This window comes from Takifugu flavidus, unplaced genomic scaffold, assembly GCF_003711565.1.
Source record: "Takifugu flavidus isolate HTHZ2018 unplaced genomic scaffold, ASM371156v2 ctg209, whole genome shotgun sequence".
Classification (NCBI taxonomy): Eukaryota; Metazoa; Chordata; class Actinopteri; order Tetraodontiformes; family Tetraodontidae; genus Takifugu; species Takifugu flavidus.
The window spans coordinates 58,290-85,000 of record NW_026621882.1 but is presented as its reverse complement, the minus strand read 5'-3'; the positions used below and the strand labels follow the sequence as shown (position 1 = coordinate 85,000).

The following is a 26,711-nucleotide window of genomic DNA, read 5'->3' as shown; positions in this document are numbered from 1 at the left end:
GGGTTGGAGTTAGGGTTAGGGTTAACATTAGCATTAGGGTTGGATTAGGGTTAGGGTTAGGGTTAGGGTTGGAGTTGGGTTAGGGTTAGGGTTAGGGTTAAGGTTAGGGTTAAGGTTAGGGTTAGGGTTAGGGTTACATTAGCATTAGGGTTAGCATTAGGGTTAGGGTTGGAATTAGGGTTAGGGTTAGGGTTAGGGTTGGAGTTGGGTTAGGGTTAGGGTTAAGGTTAGGGTTAGGGTTGGGTTGGGTTTAGGGTAGGAGTGGGAGGGGTTAGGATTAGGTTTGGGGTTAGGGTTGGGATTGAGATTGGAATCTGTGCTCAGTGCAAATTTAAATTACGGGGGTTTCAGGAAGAAGTTGTCCGCGCCAGTTAGCAAATATGAGTCTTGCTGTATAGGGGGTCCAAGTGATGTTGTCTTTTTCTGTAATGAAGAGGTGGTTTGGGATTTCCGGCAGTGTTTGGTAATGTGTTGTCATGGTTTCGTTGATAAGTTCCAAATTGTCCTGTTGTGTCTGTGTTAACTGGGATGAGTAGTTGAGGATGGGAAAGTAGGCTGCTGCATTGGGAAAGGTCCGCTTAGCAGCACGGAATAATCTCCTTAGTTGCTTGATTGTGGTTTTGCTTGGGTCCTGGTCTCTGTTGTTAATGCCTATGGCAAAGATTACGATCTCGGTATTCGGGTTGGGGGGGGATTTTTCACAGACTTTGAGGAAATGGTAAGCATTTGCTCCGGGGTAACTGTCTATTTGTATGTCTGGATTGGTGTATTCGGGGATGTGGTGAATGTTGGAGTCACCCAGGATGAGGAAACTTTGATTGCTTTTGAAGACCCAGTCCTGGATTTTGTGGTTGGGTCTAGCTAAATGGTAATTTGGCCTAAAGGTGGGAAGTGTTGAGGGTTGAGACGGGCTAGGAAATACAGATGGCCAACTGTCACTTGGCTCTGGAGAAGTAACTGGAGGGGATGAGGGGGACGGAGGGGAAGAGGGGTGAGTTAGGTTTGAGTCAGTGGATGTGCTGGTGCTCTGGGGCTGATGAGCCAACAATGCAGACTCCCCCGATGTTTGTGGGGAGGTAGGAGGCTCAGATAGGGTGGTCTGGCAGTCAGCATCGACTTTTGGCACCCTGGTCATCATTTTGGCCTGCTTCGGCCTGCATTGTGATGGGATCCCTAGCTCAATCAGATCCACCTGGGTACCAGCGGAAGGTAGCTGTGGGGAAGAGGGGAGGATCTTGTCTGGGAGAGAGACAGAGACATTGGAGTGAAAACTGTGTGTGATTAAATTGTGATCCTGTGTGGTCGGCTGGGTGATGGGGTGGTGGGTATCTGTAGCTATTATGGGTAACTTGGGTGTGGTGGAAATAATTTTACCAGGTAGTTCAGTAGTGAAGGAACTTGTAGGGGGGACGGGTACAATGGCAGGAACTGGGTCTTCCTTAGGTGGAGGAGGCCCCCAGGTGACCCGCTTGGCCGTAGGGTTTAGGGTGGATGGGTCTGGAGAATCGTTATGGGAAAGTTCTGAAGGTGATGTCGGTGTGCCGGGAGGGATCTTAGGACGTGATGTAGGTTGCGGAGTGAATAGTGGAAAGAAGGCCGGTGTTTTGCTGGGGCCTTTACTGACTGTGTGGGTGGATGACGTTGCTATTTCAACAGTGTGTGGAGGGTGATGTGAAGGAGTTGGTCGTGGTGAAAGGTTTTCTTCAACCACTTCCGGGATGGTGGCTAAGGCATGGGTTGGTGAGTTGTTGGTTGTAGCTTGGGGTTGTGGAGAGATGGTGATGGCGGTTGCTTCTTGGCTGTCCTGGCAAAGTGTATGGAATGTTTGTAATGAAGTGGCCGTGAGTCTTGGGCCATAGCGCTTATGGGCCCAACCGGTGGCTATTTGGGCTGCTATTGTGTTGAAAGGTGATATAGATATGGACCTGATTGTGTTTGCGTAATGTTGGTGGAGTACAGACATTGTGTTTTTCATCCACTGATTAGTGTTTTCCTGGATCTTGTTGCGTGTGTCTATTGTTGGAGTGGAAGGTTTGATGAAGTCTGTGAGTCTATGTACTTGTCTTTTCATACCTAACGGGAGTGTGTCAGTAGTAAGTGCAATGTCCATGATTTCTTTGTGATGTATTGCTTGTATCAGTTTGAAATATTGTTTGCTAGTGTGTCTAGTGTCTGGGTCTGGTGGGTGATTGAGTGGGATGGAGTGTGTTGGGCGTTGTGTTCTGTCCTGTGGTGTCGTGGAGAGGGATGTGTTGTGTGTGTACCTGTATGTGAAGGTGGAGCCATTCTCAGGTCCATCCCTGCGTGTAGATGCTGTCCTGTGTGAATCAAACATGTGGTGGAGGGCTCTTACCTGCTGATGCTGGTGTTTGTAGCTTTCTTCCCAGGGTCGATCTTTTCGTTTTCGACGTGGGTGGGTGTCCTTGGTTTGCTTTGAGTTCCTAGGATCTTGGTTCAGTCCTAGTTGCCGTCGTACTTCTGTTTGTAGTCCGCTGGAATAAAACTTCCAAAACAGTTAGTGGCGCCACTTGGAGTTTAAAAATGTTTCCAGGGGAGTCATTTAATCGATCCTGGGCTGGCAGAGCCCCCCACCATTGGATTAAAAGTATCTTTATTTCAATTTCAAAGATTTAAAAGCCAATAAGAGTTAAAAGCTTCCGTAAAACAATCTAGAAAATTTCTGTTAAAAGCAAGTTAAAAGCTGGTCCAATTACCGTAAAAAGGACAGCAGAGCTAGCACACAGAGGTGGAGAATCCCGACGTTTCGCAATTGTGTTGCTTCATCAGGGGAGAAGCCTGAGAATGGCTCCCGTGTCTGAACCCGTGTCCCGTGTCCTAACCCTAACCCTACCCTTAGGGTTAGGTTAGGTTAGGGTTAGGGTTCGGGTTGGGTTAGGGTTAGGGTTAGGGGTGGGGTTAGTTAGGGTTAGGGTAGAGTAGGGTTAGGTGTTAGGTTAGGGTTAGGGTTGGGTTAGAGTTAGGGTGGGGTAGGGTTAGGGTTAGGGTTAGGGGTGGTGGCGTTAGAGTTAGGGGTTGGGTTAGGTTGGGTAGAGTTAGGGGTTAGAGGGGTAGGGTTAGGGTTAGGTTAGGGTTAGGGTAGGGTTAGGGTTAGGGTTAGAGGGTTAGAGTTAGGGTTAGGGTTAGGGTTAGGGTTGGGTTAGAGTTAGGGTTAGGGTTAGGTTAGAGTTAGGGTTAGGGTTAGGGTTAGGGTTGGGTTAGAGTTAGGGTTAGGGTTGGGTTAGAGTTAGGGTTAGGGTTAGGGTTAGGGTTGGGTTAGAGTTAGGGTTAGGGTTGGGTTAGAGTTAGGGTTAGGGTTGGGTTAGAGTTAGGGTTAGGGTTAGGGTTAGGTTAGGGTTAGGGTTTCTCGTCCAACCTGCAGAGATTTGTGTTGCATTCTGGGAGTTGGATGCTAAGAAGGCTAACCCACCTTTAGCCAACCTCTCCAGGTCGTGCTCCCTCAGCTTCAGTGATCCTCACAGGTGGCACTAATGATCAAATCCAACTCCTTTATTTCTTCAGTGATCTGGAGATGATGATATCTGGAGGTTTGTGCTGTTATTGTCATGCTCACAGTCCTGTTTTATAGAGTCAGAAGCAACACTTCAAACCTCTATGAGTGAAGGCGTCACCTGCGATGAGCTGGTGGATTGCTCAAGGGTACCTGGGCAGTGCTCTGGGCCCCCAACACATGACAACCCTCCAGACTGAGCTGCCACCGCCCAACAGCTGGAAACACAAACACAGGAAATGACATCTGAAACCAAGCAAACATTTGAACAAGATAGACGTGGTTTGCTGGTCCATGATGGTGGCGCCACTCTGTTGCACCTTGTCCTGTTGCCAGGGCGACAACTCACACACCTTCAGTGTGAGGCCACGTGAGACATCTGTGCACGTTTCCTGTTTGCACCTCCGGCAGCTCCGGTGTCACCATTCACTGCTCATTTTATTCTCCTGCTCATCTTCAAGGTTCTTCAGGTCTTCAAGGTTCTTCAGGTCTTGATGGTTCTTCAGGTCTGTGGAGTTCTGTTAAACAAGTATCAGGATTGAGGTGTAAGTGCAAAGATGGAATAACGGTTCGGGTTTTCCAGCACCCTTAAATACCAAAAGATTACACACTGAAAGCAACCAAAACAAGTCCTCACCATAAACTGCTTAAAATGACAAGAACTCATGATGTCGCACATCTGCGATATTAATTGTGCAGGAAAATCGTGATTGTGAATCAATCTGACCTGAACATGAGCAGAGCTTGGACTTCCTGGACCAGCTCAGGAAGAACTGCTGATCCAGTTTTACTCCACCATCATGCCTGTGTGGTTTGGGTCGGCCATCAAACAGGACAGGAACAGACCGGATCACCGGCACCAGCCTGCCCTCCATCCAGGTTCTGTACAAGTCCAGAGTCAGGAAAGGGGCCAGAAGCATCTCTGTGGATCCAGCGCACCTCTGTCCTCGTTCCTCAGTCATTTCCACCCGTTTCTCACGTCTATTTCAAGGGAAGGAAATCTATTCATCTTCATGCACCATTTGCACTTAATGCCACAATTTCAGTTATGTTGAGATGCTGCTTAGTTTTATTATTTAACTTATATTTACATATTTAACACATTTCTATTCTTTCCCTCGTGTGCCACAGTCACTCACCGATTGTGATGGAACAGGTGGAACGGAGCGAAGGGTCGCTCTCCTGGTGCCGACGCCCTCTGATTAGCGTCTTGGCTAGCTTAGCATTTGGCTAGCGCTCATTACTACTGAGAGTTTGAGGCATCTAAAAACGTGTCAGACTAATACATTTTCAACCGTGAAATATGTTGTTTATGTTTTGTATGAAAAAAATCTTTATTATTTTGCATCATCTTCTAAACCACCAGGGGTCACATGTGGGGGAAGGTCGGTCCACCCCTGGTCCGCCTCTTCATTGCAGGACCCTTTGTGGGTTCTGTACCTTGCTCAAGGGTACCTCAGTAGTGCTCTGAAGGTGGTCTGGGACGTTCACCTTCCATGTTTTGTCGGCACGGGCTGGAACCAGGAACCTTCTCAGCCAGTTCCCAACAGACTCAAGTTAGAATGGTGAAGTTAAATACTTCACCATCAGCAGCAGGGGGGCGGGGGGGCTCCAAAAGGGCCTGGCCCAGCACAAGGGTTCTTCCTGTTAGGGTTAGGGGTCAGGGCTCATTAGGGGTCAGGGACATTTTGGCCGGCCCTCAATTTGGGGCTTTTGTTGCCATGGTTACAATGGGGGGAGGAGCTGGGGAATGTGTTCCAGCTCTAACAAAGATGGAAATTCAAACGTTTTAGGTCTGTCTGCTTTAAAAGGATAAAGTGCCTCATTCTGTTGCTTAGCAACTGCTGCCAGTCCTGTTCTTCCTTCAGTTTATAAAAGATTCATAAATCAACCTTAAGTGACTTTAACAGCAGCTTTTAATAAATATGGAGTCTGAAGGCTTTGGTGGCCCCCGACCACGTGGACGCCGATTTCATGTCCTGCACGTCAGAAGACACAAAGATCACGTTTCACAACGGGACGTCGGAGCTCAACATCAAATGGATCCCTCGAGGACAGAAGTCATGATATTTATATATATATTATATTATATATATAGTCATGATATTAAATATTAGATTCAGCCGCTGTATTAGCGTTGCTGGGATAAACTGAGTCAAGTAGAAGAGAATCTGTCTCTTTTCCAACATTCCAGCTACATGTTTATCTTTGGAAATGTCTTATTTGTGTCTTTTCCTTTAAGCCGAGTCAGTTTCCTGTCCGGAATATCTTGGAACAGTTCCAGGATCTGCATTCAGCCTGATGTTGTTGCCTGGATGAATGAACAGCATGTAGAATCCAGAATGACTTTATTAAAAAGCTTTTCTCAATGATCAGGAAGATCAAGTATTGGTATTAATCAGGTAATTAATCTAATCAGTCTGGTAACAGCCACAGGGGGCGGCTCTATCAGCATGTGAAGGTCAGACAGAAGTGAAGGTCAGACAGAAGTGAAGGTCAGACAGATGTGAAGGTCAGACAGAAGTGAAGGTCAGACAGATGTGAAGGTCAGACAGAAGTGGCGTCCCAACGCTCCTCCTCCTCCTTGAAGGAAGTGTGCAGCAGTTTCAAACTCCAGCGGGATCTTCTTCACCACAGTCTGCTTCAGTTCTTGCTCCATCAGCTGTGAAGAACATGAAAGTGTGATGGAGGCCCTGAGAAAATGTCCCGAGTCCTTTGAGCAGACCCACCTGGTAGGTTGTGGTCTCCAGCACCTTGCTGATGTCTTCCTCCTGTTGAACAAGGGGTGTGTTGATCAGCCCTGCAGCTTTGGACACATCTGGATGGTGATGCTTCTGCAGGGTCTGGACAGCATGAGGACAGCATGAGGACAGCGTGAGGACAGCGTGAGGACAGCGTGGGGACAGCGTGGGGACAGCGTGGGGACAGCGTGAAGACAGCGTGAGGACAGCGTGGGGACAGCGTGGGGACAGCGTGAGGACAGCGTGGGGACAGCGTGGGGACAGCGTGGGGACAGCGTGGGGACAGCGTGGGGACAGCGTGAGGACAGCGTGGGGACAGCGTGGGGACAGCGTGAAGACAGCGTGGGGACAGCGTGGGGACAGCGTGGGGACAGCGTGAGGACAGCGTGAGGACAGCGTGGGGACAGCGTGGGGACAGCGTGGGGACAGCGTGGGGACAGCGGGGGGACAGCGTGGGGACAGCGTGAGGACAGCGTGGGGACAGCGTGGGGACAGCGTGGGGACAGCGTGGGGACAGCGTGGGGACAGCGTGGGGAGAGCGTGGGGAAGCGTGGGGGACAGCGTGAGGACAGCGTGGGGACAGCGTGGGGACAGCGTGGGGACAGCGTGGGGACAGCGTGGGGAGAGCGTGGGGAGAGCGTGGGGACAGCGTGACACCACCTTAGTCTCTTAGTTCTGCCTAGAGGCCGAGGCTGCCAGCGTCCACAAACATGATCACATGATCACCTGATCACATGATCACCAGGCTGCCCCTCCTTCTGTCTCCTGTCCTCATCTCCTCTGCCCCCCCCCTCCCCACCTGCACCTTGTGATCGCACAAGGACAACTGGGGTTTTCTGATCAGACAACAGCAACATGCTACATTACTGAAGCTACAGTTGTCATGACGAACGCACCTTAATCTCCCACAAACTGCTCTCTAAAGCTCCACATTGAGCAGGATCCTCCTCCTCCATCACATAAGGGTCGACGACGGTTGCTGTGGAAACACACACCTGAAGAGATCCACCCCAGAAACACACTGATCTCTGTATCTGCTGTCAGCAACACTCACCCTCCTCCTCACTGGGCCGATGCAGCAGGACTCTGACGGACGGGTGCCGGCGGATCAGGTTATAGATGAAGGGAAGAGCAATGAGGAGCCCAGTAGGGGGCGCCGTGAGGGCCAAACGAGCAAGACGCTTCGCAAAGGCAGCCACCAGGTATGCAGGGAGGTGACTGCACACACACACCACACACACACACACACACACCACACACACACACACACACACACACACACCACACACACACACACACACAAAATTCAGCTGTCATTAAAACTGTTGTTTATATGTTGAAGACTTCAGTGCCTTTGGTCATTATTTCCCCTTCACTGATCACCACCGTGCACCCTCACAAGTGTCCGGGTGTACGGGCCACGCACGTCTCACAGAAGGTGATCACGTGAGTACGGGTCGTGTGATCACGTGAGTACGGGTCGTGTGATCACGTGAGTACGGGTCGTGTGATCAGCCGTACTGTGACCAACACTGCTGGCCTACATGAGAACCTCCCCTATGACCTCAGTCATTTCAGGTCTGGGGGGGGCAGCAATCATTGGATCAGACCTGGAGCTGAGGAACAGGTTGGCCAGGTGGAAGAAGCGGGCTCTGTACTTCACATGGAAGACTGAAGGTTCCAGAAGACTATAGAGCTTCTTGTAGAAATCCGGATAATCCCTGCAGACAGAGAGAGAGACCTCATCTCAGAGCTGGAGCCAGATAAGCGGCTGCACCCAAACCCTAACCCTCTAACCCTCTAACCCTGACCCTAACCCTCTAACCCTAACCCTCTAACCCTGACCCTCTAACCCTAACCCTCTAACCCTAACCCTCTAACCCTGACCCTCTAACCCTAACCCTCTAACCCTAACCCTCTAACCCTAACCCTCTAACCCTGACCCTAACCCTCTAACCCTAACCCTCTAACCCTGACCCTAACCCTCTAACCCTAACCCTCTAACCCTGACCCTCTAACCTGACCCTCTAACCCTAACCCTCTAACCCTAACCCTCTACCCTGACCCTCTAACCCTGACCCTAACCCTCTAACCCTGACCCTAACCCTCTAACCCTAACCCTAACCCTCTAACTCTAACCCTAACCCTAACCCTCTAACCCTGACCCTAACCCTAACCCTAACCCTCTAACCCTAACCCTCTAACCCTGACCCTCTAACCTCTAACCCTCTAACCGCTCTAACCTCTACCCCTGACCCTAACCCTCTAACCCTAACCCTCTAACCCTCTAACCCTAACCCTCTAACCCTGACCCTAACCCTCTAACCTGACCCTAACCCTCTAACCCTAACCCTCTAACCCTGACCCTAACCCTCTAACCCTAACCCTCTAACCCTAACCCTCTAACCCTGACCCTCTAACCCTCTAACCCTCTAACGCTCTAACCCTGACCCTAACCCTCTAACCCTAACCCTCTAACCCTCTAACCCTAACCCTCTAACCCTGACCTAACCCTCTAACCCTCTAACCCTGACCCTAACCCTCTAACCCTACCCTCTAACCCTAACCCTCTAACCCTGACCCTCTAACCCTGACCCTCTAACCCTCTAACCCTGACCCTAACCCTCTAACTCTACCCCTAACCCTCTAACTCTAACCCTAACCCTAACCCTCAAACCCTGACCCTAACCCTCTAACCCTAACCCTCTAACCCTAACCCTCTAACCCTGACCCTCTAACCCTCTAACCCTCTAACGCTCTAACCCTGACCCTAACCCTCTAACCCTAACCCTCTAACCCTAACCCTCTAACCCTGACCCTAACCCTCTAACTCTGACCCTAACCCTAACCCTAACCCTCTAACCCTAACCCTCTAACCCTAACCCTCTAACCCTAACCCTCTAACCCTCTAACCCTAACCCTAACCCTAACCCTCTAACCCTACCCTAACCCTCTAACCTAACCCTCTAACCCTCTAACCCTAACCCTCTAACCCTACCCTCTAACCCTAACCCTCTAACCCTAACCCTAACCCTCTAACCCTAACCCTCTAACCCTAACCCTCTAACCCTAACCCTACCCTCTAACCCTAACCCTCTAACCCTAACCCTCTAACCCTAACCTTCTAACCCTAACCCTAACCCTCTAACCCTAACCCTCTAACCCTAACCCTCTACCCTAACCCTCTAACCCTAACCCTCTAACCTTCTAACCCTAACCCTAACCCTAACCCTCTAACCCTAACCCTCTAACCCTAACCCTCTACCCTAACCCTCTAACCCTAACCCTAACCCTCTAACCCTAACCCTAACCCTAACCCTAACCCTCTAACCCTAACCCTCTAACCCTAACCCTCTAACCCTAACCCTAACCCCCAACCCTAACGGCTGTGTGGACTCACAGGTTGTGTTCATGAATGAGGATGAAGAGTCCATTCAGAGCCAGCAGGCTGATGCCGCCCCCTGTTCAGAAACACGAAGTTGGACAACAGCTTCTGAAATCACATGTGGACCCAGACAGCAGCTGTGGAACATCTCACTCACCCATTTCATAGGCAGCAGTCAGGAAGTCGATCATCAGCGAGGGCTCACTCATGTGGGGCAAAACCGAGTCGTGCAGGATCACCAGGACCTTTTTATACATGTTGCTAGGCAACTGCAATATACAGACGAAAATCCTCATGCAATGTGACTGCACGTCTTTAGTTACATTCAGGGACACCGGGAGAGAATTGTTGCAGCATCCCTGTGCTGTACTGGCATCACCACATGTCCCATCTTTGGTCCACAGGGGGCTTGAACCAGGAACCCTCCGCCCCCCTGCTTAGCATGATAAATATTGGTTCCCATGCACCAATATCTCTAATAGCTGTGCGGTTCTGCTGGCCTCAGGGTGGTGCTGTGACCCGGGGTGGTGCTGTGACCCGGGGTGTGACTGAGATATGCCTGTTTGCCCACTGCTGTGCATTGTGGACACCCAACGGCCCCCTGATGCATCAGGAGGGTGAGAGAAGCAGAAAATACCTGATACTTTAGAAATCCCAGCCACATCTTCTCAAAGACACGCTTGTGTTCCTGTAATGAAGAGACATCTCTCACCATTGGCAGCAACACAACAGAGCAGCAGAGCAGCAGCAGCAGCAGTAGTAGCAGCTACAGTAGCAGCAGCAGCAGCTACAGTAGCTGTAGCAGCAGCAGCAGCAGCAGCAGCAGCAGCAGCTACAGTAGCAGCAGCAGCAGCTACAGTAGCTGTAGCAGCAGCAGTAGCAGCAGCAGCAGCTACAGTAGCAGTAGCTACAGTAGCAGCAGCAGCTACAGTAGCAGCAGCAGCAGTAGCTACAGTAGCAGTAGCAGGCAGCAGCAGCAGTAGCAGCAGCAGCAGCTACAGTAGCAGCAGCAGCAGTAGTAGCAGCAGCAGCAGCAGCAGCTATAGTAGCAGCAGCAGCAGCTACAGTAGCAGTAGCTACAGTAGCAGCAGGCAGCTACAGTAGCAGCAGCAGCAGCAGCAGAGCAGCTACAGTAGCAGTAGCAGCAGCTACAGCAGCTACAGTAGCAGCAGCAGCAGCAGCAGCAGCAGCTACAGTAGCAGTAGCAGTAGCAGCAGCAGCAGTAGCAGCAGTAGCTACAGTAGCAGTAGCAGCAGCTACAGCAGCTACAGTAGCAGTAGTAGCTACAGTAGCAGCAGCAGCTACAGTAGCAGCAGCAGCAGTAGCTACAGTAGCAGTAGCAGCAGCAGAAGCAGCAGCTACAGTAGCAGCAGCAGCAGTAGCAGCAGTAGCAGCAGCAGCAGTAGCTACAGCAGCAGTAGCAGCAGCAGCAGCAGCAGCAGCAGTAGCTACAGTAGCAGCAGCAGCAGTAGCAGCAGTAGCAGCAGCAGCAGTAGCTACAGCAGCAGCAGCAGCAGCAGCAGCAGCTACAGTAGCAGTAGCAGCAGCAGTAGCAGCAGCAGCAGCAGCAGCTACAGTAGCAGTAGCAGCAGCAGCTACAGTAGCAGCAGCAGCAGCAGTAGCTACAGCAGCAGCAGCAGCAGCTACAGCAGCAGCAGCAGCTACAGTAGCAGCAGCAGCAGTAGCAGCAGTAGCAGTAGCAGCAGTAGCAGCAGCTACAGTAGCAGCAGTAGCAGCAGCTACAGTAGCAGCAGCAGCTACAGCAGCAGCAGCAGCTACAGTAGCAGCAGTAGCAGCAGCTACAGTAGCAGCAGCAGCAGCAGCTACAGTAGCAGCAGTAGCAGCAGCTACAGTAGCAGCAGCAGTAGCAGCAGTAGCAGCAGCTACAGTAGCAGCAGCAGTAGCAGCAGCAGCGCAGCAGCAGCTACAGTAGCAGCAGCAGTAGTAGCAGCAGCAGCTACAGTAGCAGCAGCAGTAGCTACAGTAGCAGCAGCAGCAGCAGAGCAGCAGCAGCTACAGTAGCAGCAGCAGTAGCAGCTACAGTAGCAGCAGCTACAGTAGCAGCAGCAGCAGCTACAGTAGCAGCAGTAGCAGCAGCAGCAGCAGTAGCAGCAGCTACAGCGGTAGCAGCAGCTACAGTAGCAGCAGCAGCTACAGTAGCAGCAGTAGCAGCTACAGCGGTTAGGTAGCAGCAGCAGCAGCAGCAGAGCAGCAGCAGCAGCTACAGTAGCAGTAGCAGCAGCAGTAGCAGCAGCAGCAGCAGCAGCTACACAGTAGCAGTAGCAGCAGCAGCTACAGTAGCAGCAGCAGCAGTAGCTACAGCAGCAGCAGCAGCAGCTACAGCAGCAGCAGCAGCTACAGTAGCAGCAGCAGCAGTAGCAGCAGTAGCAGTAGCAGCAGTAGTAGCAGCAGCAGCAGCAGCAGCAGCAGCTACAGTAGCAGCAGCAGCAGTAGTAGCAGCAGTAGCAGCAGCAGCTACCAGTAGCAGCAGCAGCAGTAGCAGCAGTAGCAGCAGCAGCAGTAGCTACAGCAGCAGCAGCAGCTACAGTAGCAGCAGCAGCAGCAGCAGCAGCTACAGTAGCAGCAGCAGCAGCAGCTACAGTAGCAGCAGCAGCAGAGTAGCAGCAGCAGCAGCAGTAGCAGCAGTAGCTACAGTAGCAGTAGCAGCAGCTACAGCAGCTACAGTAGCAGCAGCAGCAGCAGCAGCTACAGTAGCAGCAGCAGTAGCAGCAGCAGCAGCAGCAGTAGCAGCAGTAGCTACAGTAGCAGTAGCAGCAGCTACAGCAGCTACAGTAGCAGTAGCTACAGTAGCAGCAGCAGCTACAGTAGCAGCAGCAGCAGTAGCTACAGTAGCAGTAGCAGCAGCAGCTACAGTAGCAGCAGCAGCAGTAGCAGCAGTAGCAGCAGCAGCAGTAGCAGCAGCAGCAGCAGCAGCAGCAGTAGCAGCAGCAGCAGTAGCAGCAAAAACATGCCTCACCTTTAGCTTAGCAGCTTTCCAGTCCGCATGGTTGGCTGGAAGAGAAACCCTTTGTCTGAGAAGATCCTGTGGCATCCAGCTCGTGATCGTACTCTTCTATGCTGATGCGACGCACTCACCTCCTTGTTTGACCATGAAGCTGGTGAGTTCTGACTCCTGGTTGGGAATGCTAATGTTGGACATGAGTGTGAAGACGTTGCTCTGATACACAGGCAGAACTTCCTACCATAAAGACAAAAGAGCAGCGATCAGATGTCTGAAGAGGGAGTGAAAGGTGAGGAAAGGGGCTCGGCCATCCTACCCCTCTGCTCCTGTCCATCACTTTGGTCAAGTTCTCTCGAACTGAGCTCATCACGTAATATCTCACATCGTCCATCTCCAGAAATTCCTGGAATCTGGAGATCAGCAGGGAAGAGTCCACGGTTTTGGACAGAAGTTTGTTGACCACCGCCTAGCATGACATCAGCAGCGAGCGTTACACAGTGGTTACAGGAAGCTGGAGTGGAAAGGTTCCTCCAGTGGTTCCAGTACCGGCACCACAAACAGGAAGTTTCTCTGCCTCGAGTCAGCACTCATTTAAATGTAAAGCTCATGGGACATCACACACACCACCTTTAATGTGGAGGACAGGGAAGAGGCGGGAAAATGGAGTTGAGGGAAAATATTGGAGGGAATTTCAAAATGGTTTGGGACTTTATTTTAAGAGACCTTAACAAATTCAGCGAACTTGTGCGGTCAGATGGGGGAACCCAACACATCACCCTGTGTGTGCAGGACAGGAAGTCGGTTGCGAAGAGATTTTGAAAATAAAAAAATCCCGTCTTTATGGCGAAAGTGCTTGCAAATGCTAACCCTGACGCTAACGCTTGAAATAAACAGACCACACAATAAATTCAAGCAATTCCTCATGAGTGACTAAAGGATCCTCTCCACCTCCTGTCGCGATAATATCAGCTGAACGTCCATGACTTTGTTCACACGATGCTGCGCACTGAAGACAGACGTCCCCCCGTCCCCCAGAGGACAGAGCGGACACGCAGTGACAGCACTCTAACCAACTCTAACCCTAACCAAACACCCACATTAGGGTCAGAGGGTTAGAGGGTTCGGGTTAGGGGGTTAGAGGGTTAGGTTAGAGGGTTAGGGGGTTAGGGGGTTAGGGTTAGGGTTAGAGGTTAGGGTTAGAGGGTTAGGGGGCTAGGGGATTAGGGTAGGGGGCTAGGGTTAGAGGTTAGAGGGTTAGGGGGCTAGGGTTAGAGGGTTAGGGTTAGAGGTTAGAGGGTTAGGGGGTTAGGGTTAGAGGGTTAGGGTAGGGTTAGAGGGTTGGGGGTTAGGGTTAGAGGGTTAGGGTTAGAGGGTTAGGGGGTTAGAGGGTTAGGGTTAGGGTTAGAGGGTTAGAGGGTTAGAGGGTTAGGGGGTTAGGGTTAGAGGGCTAGGGGATTAGGGTTAGGGGGCTAGGGTTAGAGGGTTAGAGGGTTAGGGTTAGAGGGTTAGAGGGTTAGGTTAGAGGGTTAGAGGGTTAGGGGGTTAGGGTTAGAGGGTTAGAGGGTTAGGGTTAGGGTTAGAGGGTTAGAGGGTTCGGGTTAGAGGGCTAGGGGATTAGGGTTAGGGGGCTAGGGTTAGAGGGTTAGGGTTAGAAGGTTAGAGGGTTAGGGGGTTAGGGTTAGAGGGTTAGGGTTAGGGGGCTAGGGTTAGAGGGTTAGGGTTAGGGTTAGGGTTAGAGGGTTAGAGGGTTAGGGGGTTAGGGTTAGAGGGTTAGGGTTAGAGGGCTAGGGGATTAGGGCTAGGGGGTTAGGGTTAGAGGGCTAGGGTTAGAGGGTTGGGGGTTAGGGTTAGAGGGCTAGGGGATTAGGGTTAGAGGGTTGGGGGTTAGGGTTAGAGGGTTCGGGTTAGAGGGTTCGGGGGTTAGGGTTAGAGGGTCAGAGGGTTAGGGCTAATCCACATTCATGTTCTAAGGAGTTACACAACCCGAGCAAAGTTTGTCAAGGGACAAACTTGCTTGGAGCGCTAACCCTAACTCCACTCCTAACCCTTAATCTACGGCTTCCTTAAACCCTAACCGTAAACCCTAACCCTGGGTGATTCTGCCTGGGACTGGTCTCAAGCCCTGGCCAACAGCTGCTGCTCCTCCATCCTCCACAATCCCCTATTATTCCGATCAGTACGCCAGTGCAAAAAAAGTTTTATCCCAAACCCTGAACCCTAACCCTGAACCCCAACCCTAACCCTCTAACCCTAACCCCCAACCCTGAACCCCAACCCTAACCCTGAAGCCTAACCCTGGACCCCAACCCTAATGCTGAACCCCAACCCTGAACCCCAACCCTAACCCCCAACCCTGAACCCCAACCCAAAACCCTGAACCCCAAACCTAACCCTGAACCCCAACCCTAACCCTGAACCCCAACCCTAACCCCCAACCCTGAACCCCAACCCCAAAACCCTGAACCCCAACCCTAACCCTGAACCCCAACCCTAACGCTGAACCCCAACCCTGAACCCTGAACCCCAACCCAAAACCCTGAACCCTAACCCTGGACCCTAACCCCCAACCCTGAACCCCAACCCCAACCCCAACCCTGAACCCAAACCCTGGACCCCAACCCTAACGCTGAACCCCAACCCTGAACCCCAACCCCAACCCTAACGCTGAACCCCGTTTTAGGAACGATAGGATGGTTCCTCATATATTGGCCGGCGCCCTACCAGGATGAGCTCTCGGGGGAAGCTGTGGTGTTCGCTCCAGTCCAGGTCCAGGAGAGGATGATTTCCTTCAGCTGCAGCGAACTGCATCAGGCAGCAGAGGCCACTCTCCTACAGCCGGGGGGGGGACAGGAGCAGCTTCAGTCCCAGCTCATTTTATGCAACACTGCTTTTTGGCAGCTAAATGGTCTTTTCAGGAAAAGTTGCACTGGCTGCGCGTCCCGATTGGAAGCTTTGATCAGAGCATCAAAATATCCTCGCGCTTGTGTGACAAGTAGAGAGAATCTTATTCAATTTTATTACTGAATTAAATGATGCCGTTTGTTATCAGATTAAATGGAGTTTCCAGAACAAACAATGCAGATTGGGATGCTCCTCGCTTCAGGGACGCGTGGACGGCTTCCTGTTCAACTCACTGCGATCTGGTGAAGCTCGTGGTCAAGAAGTTCCAGCAGCATCTCCACACAGCTGCTGTATCGGTGCCTCATGAAGATGCTGTATTTCTCCTGGGGGCTGTAATGTCCTGGCACGAGCACACACTCCTGTTCACACACTTGTGCTCACACACACTCGCGCTCACACACGGCTCCTCAACAGTGCAAAGACTTGAGAGGAGCGAACACTCACCACTCATGGCCTCCTCCTCTGGAGGCACCTTTCCTTGAAACATCTCCCTCCTCTGCAACAAGCAGCAGAACAGGCGACTGCAGGCACCGGCGGCTCCGACAACATCCGCCACCTTCTCGGACTGAAAAGGGATGGAGCCAAGCGAGGAGAACGTGGGTGATTGGGACACGTCCCGGCTGGGACGGAGCTACTTGTACGTTTTCGAATTAAATGGATTAAAGTTCAGTCAGTCGGGCATGTTGGCATGTGGCGGCCAGTTAGCGTCCGGGATGGGACGCGACCCAGCCCGGACGCGACCCAGCCGGGACGCGACCCAGCCGGGACGCGACCCAGCCGGACGCGACCCAACCGGGACGCGACCCAGCCCGGACGCCACCCAGCCCGGGACGCGACCCAACCGGGACGCGACCCAGCCGGGACGCGACCCAACCGGGACGCGACCCAACCGGGACGCGACCCAGCCGGGACGCGACCCAGCCCGGACGCGACCCAGCCGGGACGCGACCCAACCGGGACGCGACCCAACCGGACGCCACCCAGCCCGGACGCCACCCAGCCGGGACGCGACCCAGCCGGGACGCGACCCAGCCGGGACGCGACCCAACCGGGACGCGACCCAGCCGGGACGCGACCCAGCCCGGACGCGACCCAGCCGGACGCGACCCAGCCGGACGCGACCCAGCCGGACGCGACCCAACCGGGACGCGACCCAGCCCGGACGCCACCCAGCCGGGACGCCACCCAACCGGGACGCGACCCAGCCCGGACGCCACCCAGCCCGGACGCCACCCAGCCGGGACGCGACCCAGCCGGGACGCGACCCAGCCGGGACGCGACCCATCCCGGACGCTAACTGGCCGCCACGTGCCAACATGCCCGACTGACTGAACTTTAATCCATTTAATTCGAAAACGTACAAGTAGCTCCGACAAATATTCGGAGGAAATCCAGGAAACGACTGTAAACGTTTCTGTGATCACAAACATGGCAGATAAATAATATTTACAAAGTTCTCCTCCGCTGTTGCGGACTGACTTTACCTGCAGGAGCTCGAAGATGTCGTAAACCGCATTCGCATGTTTTTTACTTTGTAAAATTTCCTCTACTTTGTGGTTCGGTTCGATTTTAACTCTTTTATCCGTTTGTTGTTCCGCCACTGCTGAACTCACGTGGCGCTTCCTGGAAACCGGCGCCATGTTTCTGACTGACGCGTCAGTCACGTGTTTGTCACGTGACCCGACACAGCGTACATGTTTTAAACCACCAATCAAATTGTGATCATTCAAAATCAATGACAACTATACAGCAGTGACACCGTGCGGTACTACTGCGAACACCAGCATTATTAATCAATAACATTTAGCATTCCTAAATGTTATCGCGCCCCCTTTCAGCTGGAGGCTGAACGACAACAGCCATCTGATTTTCCCCAGAATCTTTTGTTGCTTTTTGTGTCTAATATTCGGCTTCCTTCACGACGCTTCTGAAATTAAATGTGCCTTTTTTATAGGGTTAGGGCTGGAAAAAAATAGAAAAAGCTTGAAATAAAAAAGGTTTAGGGAATAACTATCCTTAACTAACATAGAAAACTACCTTGGATATCCTTAACTATGACTTTATCTGCAAATTGTCTCTGTCTCTATTGTTGTTGTGCAAGAAATAAAGATAAAGCCAGGCCTGACAGCAGCAGCACCTTCTTTGGGAGGTGAATTCCTTTCAGCCACCACAGTTGCCCACATCTCTCAAACGCAGACACGAGTGCTTCTCTATATTTGAAATATAGAATAACTTGATGAGAATCAACCCAAACATGAAGAAACATCTACAGTACAACCAACATAACTCCTTCGATCAGTTCACCCCGATGTTCATACATACTCGGTACTCAATATATGCCATTAATAATCAATAACACCACTTCAATATACTTCATCAAACATTTTATTTCCTCTTCTAAACTTCCTGGAAAAACTAGGAAAATGACCCCGAGCTTTATATTATACTAACATTCAAAGCTTCCAACAGATTCTCCCCAAACTCTGCACAACCTAAAAGGTTTCATTATGATTTCAAACATCATCATGACAAAGTCCGGATCAGAACCAGGATCCGTTTCTCTTCAGCTGCCGGTGCTTCGTGAAAACTGAAGACATTCTGCATGTGGAAGCAGCAGCTGCCTCATGATGAGGGAGGCTTGATTTCTTCCTTTAAACAACCATGATATGATGCACTGCTCTTGATTCATGTCAGTCGCTTTTATTCAGCCTTCACTGTGAAGATGGCACCGAGTCGCTCCATTGATGGTTCGGTCACTTTTTTGACGGTACTTTTAATCGAGTCAGCAACAGAGTGAGGATCAACGTGAGCCGCAGACCACTGTAAAAAGCAAACGTTCTCAGTCCGGAGGGCAAAGGGAACCCCCCCCCTGACCGCAGCTCAGATCGGATAACTTAAAGCTCCTTCATGTCGGCACGGAGCATGACGCCAAAACCCTCATCAACAGACCATAAAGCTGGTGTGAGTCTCTGGTCGCCGCCGTTGGAGCCAGTCAGGGCTCCTCTCAGTCACGGGCCGCTGGGTTCCGGTCCGGTTGTGGCAGAGTCACGATCCCAACTCTAATCAGAGACTTCTTAAAGAAGGTGGGAATTACAGGCGCTCTATGGGATCCAACGGTCTCTTGTTATGATGTCACTGTTGCTTTCATACTTTTGGATACAGAAACAATTGAAATGAAAAAACTAACATAAAAAATGGCCATATTGGTCGATTTTAGCACAAACATGGTCAGCAAACTCTGGTTCTTCTAATCAGAAATGTGGCCTTCGTTGACAATGTCCTGTAAAGAAAAACAGAAATAATAATCATGATGAATATAAAGGATCTAACATGTTATGCTCCTCCTCAGAATAAGTTCATTTCTCTAAGCTTAACATGGCTCCATGATGTCAAAATGAAAGTCACTGACGTTCACTGGTTGATAAAAGTGAAGGATCAAGCATGGTGGGTTAACCCTAACCCTCTAACCTTACTAACCCTAACCCTCTAACCCTACTACCCCTAACCCTCTAACCCTACTACCCCTAACCCTCTAACCCTACTACCCCTAACCCTACTAACCCTCTAACCCAAACCCTCTAACCCTAACCCTAACCCTCTAACCCTACTACCCCTAACCCTACTAACCCTCTAACCCAAACCCTCTAACCCTACTAACCCTAACCCAAAAGCCGAGGGTTAATAGGGTTAGGGTTAGTAGGGTTAGGGTTAGTAGGGTTAGGGTTAGTAGGGTTAGGGGGTTAGGGTTAGAGTTAGGGTTAGGGTTAGAGAGTTAGGGTTAGTAGGGTTAGGGTTAGAGGGTTGTAGGGTTAGTAGGTTAGAGGGTTAGGGTTAGAGGGTTGTAGGGTTAGTAGGTTAGAGGGTTAGGGTTAGAGGGTTAGGGTTAGGGGTTAGGGTTAGAGGGTTAGTCGGGTTAGGGTTCGCGGGTTAGGGTTCGAGGGTTCGGGTTCGTCGGGTTAGGTTAGAGGGTTAGTAGGGTTAGGGTTAGAGGGTTAGTAGGGTTAGGGTTAGGGGTTAGGGTTAAACAGAGAGCTGTGGTTTTATGGGGCAGATACCAGCACAAACGTGGGACTATTCACGGTGTGACCGTCTGACAGACATCCAAACGGAGCCTTTTCAGGCATTTTCATTCTCCACCAGCTGACTGAACATACGTGGGGGGGGGGGGGGCTGTAAAAGTGTCCCCTTTGAACGCCCCCTTCATGGCAGGGTTGGAAGAGGTTAGCTTTAGCACAAGTTTTAATGAGGGTGCTTGATACGATATACGGTGTGGGAGGAATATGAGGCAGTTTGCTCCGTGAGTGCGAGGCGGTCGGGGACAGCTCGGCCCGCAAGAGAGGGCCCAGTTAATGTGAGTATAACACAAGTATCACAGTCCAGAACTGGAAGCTGTGGATGTATTTAACAGCTGCCAGACTGACTCCAGCACGGCTGAAAATATTCAGTCACTGCGAGTTCAGCAGCAATAAAGAATCATGTGAACAAAGTGATATTTGCTATAACGTGCGAGTGCATTTTACTCCGTTGGTGGATTCAGGCCGTGGTTGGAGACGGCATCCGTCTTGGGCTTCACCCGCACTGGCTTCAAAGTCATGGATGGGAAGTGTGTTCATCCAGCTGACCATGGAACCCTCCTGACGCTCCGTCTCCATGATGGTTGGGTAGATGTAGGCCTCCTTGAAGGCCTGGACAGCCTCCTCCTGCTCCTCCCACTCCAGCCGTTCATGCAACCCGTCTCCACCAAACCGCTTGTTGTAGCGGTCAAAGTGGACTTTCTCCAGAACGAGACCCAGGCCCGGAGCTTTGGGCACGTCCACCTTCTGCGGCCCCCAGCTGCGCTCCATGACCTCTTCTCCAGCGTAACCCTTTATTACGGCAATTACCAGGCCGATCATCTTTCGGATCTGGTGTAGCATGAAGCTCTGACCCCGCACGGTGATCACAGCAAACTCCGTGTCACCACGAATGAAAGGCTCGCCACACAACATGTGCGTGATGTAGCGACGGGCACTTGGGTCGTTTGGGGCCTTCTGTGAGGTGAAGTTGTGAAAGTTGTGGGTCCCTTTGTAGTGAGCAAACAGGTGATTGACCCTCTGCAGCGTCTCCGGCTGCAGGCGGAAGCTGGGGGCAGTTCCAGCGGCATCAAAGTCTTTTGGAGAAAAGGCCACAGTTGGAAGCATGTACGCATACGTACGAGCATCACAGTTGTTTTTGGAATTGAAGCCCTGAGTTACCCGTTTCACACCTATCAAAAGAAGAAAGTACGAGATTAAAATCATGGTTTGTGCAGATCTGGCGCTTTGCATTTGTGGATCCAACATCTGTAGCTGCTCATATAAGGCTGTTATTGAGAAGAGACACATGGAGAAGATCAGACCATCATTTATTTCAGTCATGTTGTGGACAGATCAATAGATCTGGTAAATGAAGTCGGCGTGGGAGGAGTCAACTCACCCAAGATTCGGATCTGTGGGGGCAGATGTTCATTGATTTTCTCAGTGAGGTCATCAATCAGCAGGAGCTTCAGCGACACCACCTGACCAGCTGCAGACACGCCCTAAAAGCCAAACACCAACAACGGTTGTCATAGCAACACCACCTAAATGTCAGTGGTGATGGAACTTCACCTGTATTCACAGCAACCACTCCTGTAAACAGACGACAAAGAATTCTACCCATCCTTAAATTGTTCAAATAAAAAGTAAAAGGCCTGCAAAATATTTTCCTCCAAATATTTTTTCTCGACTTTTTGAGAAACTAATGATTAAATGAGCAAAAAACAGAATAAGAATGACCTCACACTGCAATATATATTTGACTGGAGGTGCTCGAATTGTTGTTCAGAATAGAATTCTGATCCAGAACCTTCCATCAACTGGCTGCCCTGACCTCTGACCTCCAGCCATAGTGGGATGAGAGGAGCATCAGACTGGTGCTGCCCTGACCTCTGACCTCCAGCCATGGTGGGATGAGTGGAGCATCAGACTGCTGCTGCCCTGACCTCTGACCTCCATCCATGGTGGGATGAGAGGAGCATCAGACTGGTGCTGCCCTGACCTCTGACCTCCAGCCATGGTGGGATGAGAGGAGCATCAGACTGGTGCTGCCCTGACCTCTGACCTCCATCCATGGTGGGATGAGTGGAGCATCAGACTGGTGCTGCCCTGACCTCTGACCTCCATCCATGGTGGGATGAGAGGAGCATCAGACTGGTGCTGCCCTGACCTCTGACCTCCATCCATGGTGGGATGAGAGGAGCATCAGACTGGTGCTGCCCTGACCTCTGACCTCCATCCATGGTGGGATGAGTGGAGCATCAGACTGGTGCTGCCCTGACCTCTGACCTCCATCCATGGTGGGATGAGAGGAGCATCAGACTGCTGCACCAACCACCTACAGCTCAACACCTCCAACACAAAGGAGGTGCTTATTGATGTTGGAGGTCCAGACCAGGACCGCCAGGTCCTGTTCCTGTCCTGCTCGGACTCTTACAAACACCTCGGGCAATGAACTGGACTGGACCACACACCAGTCACCTGTACGGGAAGACACAAAGCAGGATGTGCTTCCTAAGGAGACTGTGGTACTTCACTGCCTGCAGCAACCTTCTGCAGATGTTGGTTGGGGGGGGGGGGGGCATCCAAGGACACATGAAGTCAGCATGAAGCTGGACTCCCTGGTGACAGTGGCAGAGAGGAGGACTCTGGATATGATGGATAATGCCAGCCAGCCTCCACGGAATGTCATCAGCAACCAGAGGAGCCTGCTCGGCCAAACACTGCTCCTTCCCAAGTGCTGGACAGGCCAACAGAACAAGAACTCATTTGTCCATCATGTCCATCAACTCCTCACTTGGAACGCTAACGTAAGCGTATTTCCCGTGTGCTACTCTTTCAATTAGGGATCAATAACTTCAGGATCCAGTTTTAGGTTGAATATGGAGCCAATAAAACTGATGAATGATGTTCTCCTGCAGCTGAAGACATTTTACAACAGTTTAACTGTAAAGATCAAAACTACAGCATGTTTTTGACCTTCCATGAGTGTCCTCAGAGAAAACTCCTCTCTAAATGTCTTCCCAGTTGTGGGACAAAGCCCCTCAGACCAACAATGGAATTCTGTTCCCATCTTTCCATCTGGGAACACCCACCTTGTCCGTCCTTGCACACCTCTGGAAAGACATCTTCTTCATGTCATCTCCATGGTTTTGGGGGATGCAGCCAGATTTGACAAGTGCAGCAACCAGGTCGTCCTCAATAGTCCTGAACTCAGAAGATCCGGGATTCCTCTGAGATGAAGAACACACTTAAAACCAGTGGGACAGAGGAAAACCGGGCAAAGACAAAAAGCCCAGCTGATGTCTGTACCTGCATGCCATAGTATCCCTTCCCAGAGTAGGCCATGAGCAGGGCAACCTTCTTTTTGGGGTACCGTCTGTCCTCGTTACTGGGCTCCACATCTGTCTTCCTCCTCTTTGTTACACAGTCTTCGTCGCCCTCCTGGACCCTCTTCAACTGCTGGATCTTCTGATCCACACCTCCAGACATCATGTCGACCACCCAAGACAGGATCCCTGCGGGGAAGCCCAGCAGATCTTCGGGTTACTCCAGAACACCCACTCAAACAGAAGACGAGCGAGCCCAGAACGGAGCCGAACCTTGGGACACGAACTCCGTTTACCTGTCCTCTCCGACGTCACGCTCTGTCTGACAAAGGCAGCAAATACAGGTCGAATTTTTAACATATCTCTCTAAAGCATCGTACCCAGTGAGCAGGTAGTAATCGGTGAGCAGAGAGAACCAGGTGATCCACGGACAGCGTTCACCTGTGTTTATAGAAGCTTAGCAGCTAAAGCTAACAGCAACGTGGTCTCTGTCATTTTCAAGCTCGAGCAGCGAATATCGCGAGACATCCGCTGTCGTCGCTTCCGGTGCGTCACAGGAAGCGACCCTGTGAGCGGCTCCTCGTGCGTTTTATTTTCTCAGCAGAGTTTCTGCTGATTCGTCCTAAATATGTGAATGACGTGGGTCCCGAGATGTTTAAATGCAGCTGTGTGCTTTTCATTTTGTGGTACAGTCACGCAATGTTTCTGTTTCCGTACGTTTTCATTGTTTTGTGAATAAAGCACCTTTTCATGGTTTGTCACCGCTCACTTTGGTTTGTTTAAAGCTCAGATGTGCATCACAGAGTTGATCTTAAATGTAATGTGAAGCTGACGAAGGTGTGAAATCTGTGAGCGGTGGAACCCCAAACATCTGCTTGTGTTCACAACAGGCCGACGGCTCGACTTGGTCTCCAACAACATTTCACGACAAAGCTCAACGAGAAGTGACAGAAGAGCAAAAACACACTGTGTGTTTAGAACATTAGAACACGGACGCGGTGCTACTACGCTACTACGCTACTATGCTACTACGCTACTACGCTACTATGCTACTACGCTACTATGCTACTACGCTACTACGCACTCCTGCGGACACCCTCAAATCCATGAGAGAAGTCGAGTTTATAGATGGGATGAAGAACACTTTGAGGACACTATTGGTCTCCTCCTCTCCTCTCCTCTCCTCTCCTCTCCTCTCCTCTCCTCTCCTCTCCCCTCCCCTCCCCTCCCCTCCCCTCCCCTCCCCTCTCCTCTCCTCTCCCCTCTCCTCCTCTCTCTCCTCTCCTCTCCTCTCCTCTCCTCTCCTCTCCTCTCCTCTCCTCTCCTCCTCTCTCTCATCTCCTTCTCTCCTTCAGTCTAATAACCTATTGTCGTCACTTATTAATAAACATCCTCGGCTCACCTCTTTTTGTCACCATGGCAACCACAGAGAGCTCCTTGTTCTGAGGCTGTTGATAGGTTCGAACGCTAGGCGACACTGTGACACTGCTGTGACCTGCTTCGAGGTGAGTGTGTGTGTGTGTGTGTGTGTGAGTGTGTGTGTGTGTGTGTGTGTGTGGGTGTGTGGGTGTGTGTGACTGAAGGTTGTGAGGTCCATCAGAGCAGAACACAGGTGGTCCTCGGTGAATCCTGAAGCTGGAGGTGACAGATCAAAGATCAGGCCTTTGTTTCTTTGATTCAGATGAAAGCATTTGACTCTCAGCAACAGGCTCCGCCTCCTGCAGGCTCCATCACATCATTCATCAGGAGGCGGAGCTTAAACTGTCTCACATCAACTGACCTAATTGAGAAGAAACAAAAGAGGAGAAAGTGGAGGATAAGAATCCTGGGATGAAAGCACAGGGCCGGTCCACTTCCTGGGCCGAGTCTCTCTTCTCCTCCTGAATTTAACAAATCCTAAAAAACAAGATTCTGCTCTGACTCTCAATCATCATCATGACTGAACAAATTAACAACAATCACACAAATCGACTGGTTATCCTGGGACCCTGAGAGGTCAGAGGTCAACGTTCCAACCATGATGGTTTCACCCCCTCCAGTGACGGACGGATCATCTCGTATTCTGGGAAACGTTCAAAGTGGTTGAAATTTTAATGTGGAAACGTCCGATTTATTTGGACAGAAGAGACGAGCAGATCAGCGCTCTGAATGGTCCAGGGATGGTTCAGGACTCTCACTTTGTTTGAAGAAGTCTTCCTCCTAAAATGGCTCCACCTCCAGGGGCGAGACAGATGTTGAGCGGCCCGGTGGCTGCTGGGGAAGGTAACCGACGAGAAGGCTGTGAAGCAACCGTCGCTGCTGTGAATCCAATCGTGCTAAAACTCTTCTGGGGTTCAGGATGGGCAGGACGAGCTCCAGGAAGAGCTGTCGTCGTCCTAACGGTCCACCTGGAAACTCCATCCCATAATGAGAACAGAAGATCAGACGGGTCCTTCTGGTTCTGCCTGAATCGACACATTCAAGCATCATGCTAAACACCACAGTGTTCCTCTCAGCTGCTGTGATCTGGGTGTTATAACAGCTGGAATAATACTGCACCTGATGACAATAACTGTAATAACAGCACTATAACACTTAAAATACCACCTGTAATAACAGCACTATAACACTTAAAATACCACCTGTAATAACAGCACTATACCACTTAAAATACCACCTGTAATAACAGCACTATACCACTTAAAATACCACCTGTAATAACAGCACTATAACACTTAAAATACCACCTGTAATAACAGCACTATAACACTTAAAATAGCACCTGTAATAACAGCACTATACCACTTAAAATACCACCTGTAATAACAGCACTATAACACTTAAAATACCACCTGTAATAACAGCACTATAACACTTAAAATAGCACCTGTAATAACAGCACTATACCACTTAAAATAGCACCTGTAATAACAGCACTATAACACTTAAAATAGCACCTGTAATAACAGCACTATACCACTTAAAATAGCACCTGTAATAACAGCACTATAACACTTAAAATAGCACCTGTAATAACAGCACTATAACACTTAAAATAGCACCTGTAATAACAGCACTATAACACTTAAAATACCACCTGTAATAACAGCACTATAACACTTAAAATAGCAACTAACTGTAAGTACTCAGATCGCACAGACCTCCACTAAGTAGCTCTTTCCTCTGATATTGTGACTGACACCTATAGTACAGTGTATTCCAACACACACACACACACACACCACACACACACACACACACACACACACACAGGATAAGAGTGTGTCGAGTGTGTCTGGTTCTCGGAGTGTTGCTATGGCAACCAGTTACCCTGTGGACATCCACACAGATGTGGGGTGAATATTGTCTCTTTGGAAAAAGAAGAGAAAAAATTGTGCAGTGCACTCTTGTCAGATAAGACACACCATGAGGCTAGCGTAGCATAAATGAAGCTAGCGTCGCGCTCACTTCCTGTGGCTCATTGAAGCTCCAGCGCAGCCATGACTGGTTACTTCCTGACAGGTCACCTGACCACTCAGGACCTCAAACGCCGCCGCCATCCTTCTCCTTCTGCTCCCGTAATTACTGTTATTCATTATTCACACTGCTAATGACTATTGTGGTCATCATTAAAGGGGCGTGGCCTCGCCTCGTTAGTTCAGAATTCTGCTGTCTCGTCTGCGTAGACGTGATGAACTGGCGCCTCATCCAGGGGGGAGCTGCCTTCGCCCTTTGTGGACCCTCCCCATTACCCCAAAAGGGAGAAAGCAGAAGAAGAGGAGACAAATCCAGTAAACAATCATGTTTACTGGATTGTTTACTGGATCGTGTGACTGTCCCACATTCCTTCT

At 50.7% G+C, this 26,711-nt stretch overlaps 2 protein-coding genes and 1 long non-coding RNA gene across 5 annotated transcripts in view; 1 reads left to right on the top strand and 2 right to left on the bottom strand.

The window, feature by feature from the left end:
* LOC130519783 (uncharacterized) overlaps positions 1-5,880 on the top strand; it is a 6,837-nt gene extending 957 nt beyond the window's left edge. Inside the window, exon 2 of the long non-coding RNA XR_008948471.1 lies at positions 3,380-5,880. This is a non-coding gene — a long non-coding RNA (uncharacterized LOC130519783). The remainder of the gene's footprint in view (positions 1-3,379) is intronic.
* On the bottom strand, positions 5,840-17,157 carry noc4l (nucleolar complex associated 4 homolog). The gene is made up of 15 exons (XM_057023363.1): positions 16,982-17,157; positions 15,942-16,062; positions 15,731-15,837; positions 15,318-15,425; positions 12,913-13,062; positions 12,731-12,833; positions 12,612-12,646; positions 10,272-10,322; positions 9,792-9,903; positions 9,650-9,710; positions 7,860-7,970; positions 7,304-7,467; positions 7,146-7,228; positions 6,238-6,351; positions 5,840-6,170 (listed from the first exon to the last, which is right to left on the bottom strand). The coding sequence occupies exons 1-15, from the start codon at positions 17,135-17,137 to the stop codon at positions 6,039-6,041; spliced, it is 1,608 nt and encodes a 535-aa protein (XP_056879343.1). The 5' UTR covers positions 17,138-17,157; the 3' UTR covers positions 5,840-6,038.
* A 707-nt stretch (positions 17,158-17,864) lies between these two features.
* pus1 (pseudouridine synthase 1) lies at positions 17,865-23,431 on the bottom strand. 3 transcript variants are annotated; one of them, XM_057023367.1, is made up of 6 exons: positions 23,262-23,431; positions 22,865-23,070; positions 22,648-22,785; positions 20,952-21,054; positions 20,018-20,742; positions 17,865-18,777 (listed from the first exon to the last, which is right to left on the bottom strand). In XM_057023367.1, exons 2-6 carry the CDS (start codon positions 23,045-23,047, stop codon positions 18,745-18,747), a joined length of 1,182 nt encoding a protein of 393 aa, XP_056879347.1. In that variant the 5' UTR covers positions 23,048-23,070; positions 23,262-23,431; the 3' UTR covers positions 17,865-18,744. The 3 variants fall into 3 exon arrangements, with proteins under 3 accessions (XP_056879347.1, XP_056879344.1, XP_056879345.1); XM_057023364.1 differs by having other exon boundaries at positions 23,178-23,408; XM_057023365.1 differs by having other exon boundaries at positions 23,155-23,403.
* Between the last annotated feature and the right edge of the window lie 3,280 nt (positions 23,432-26,711).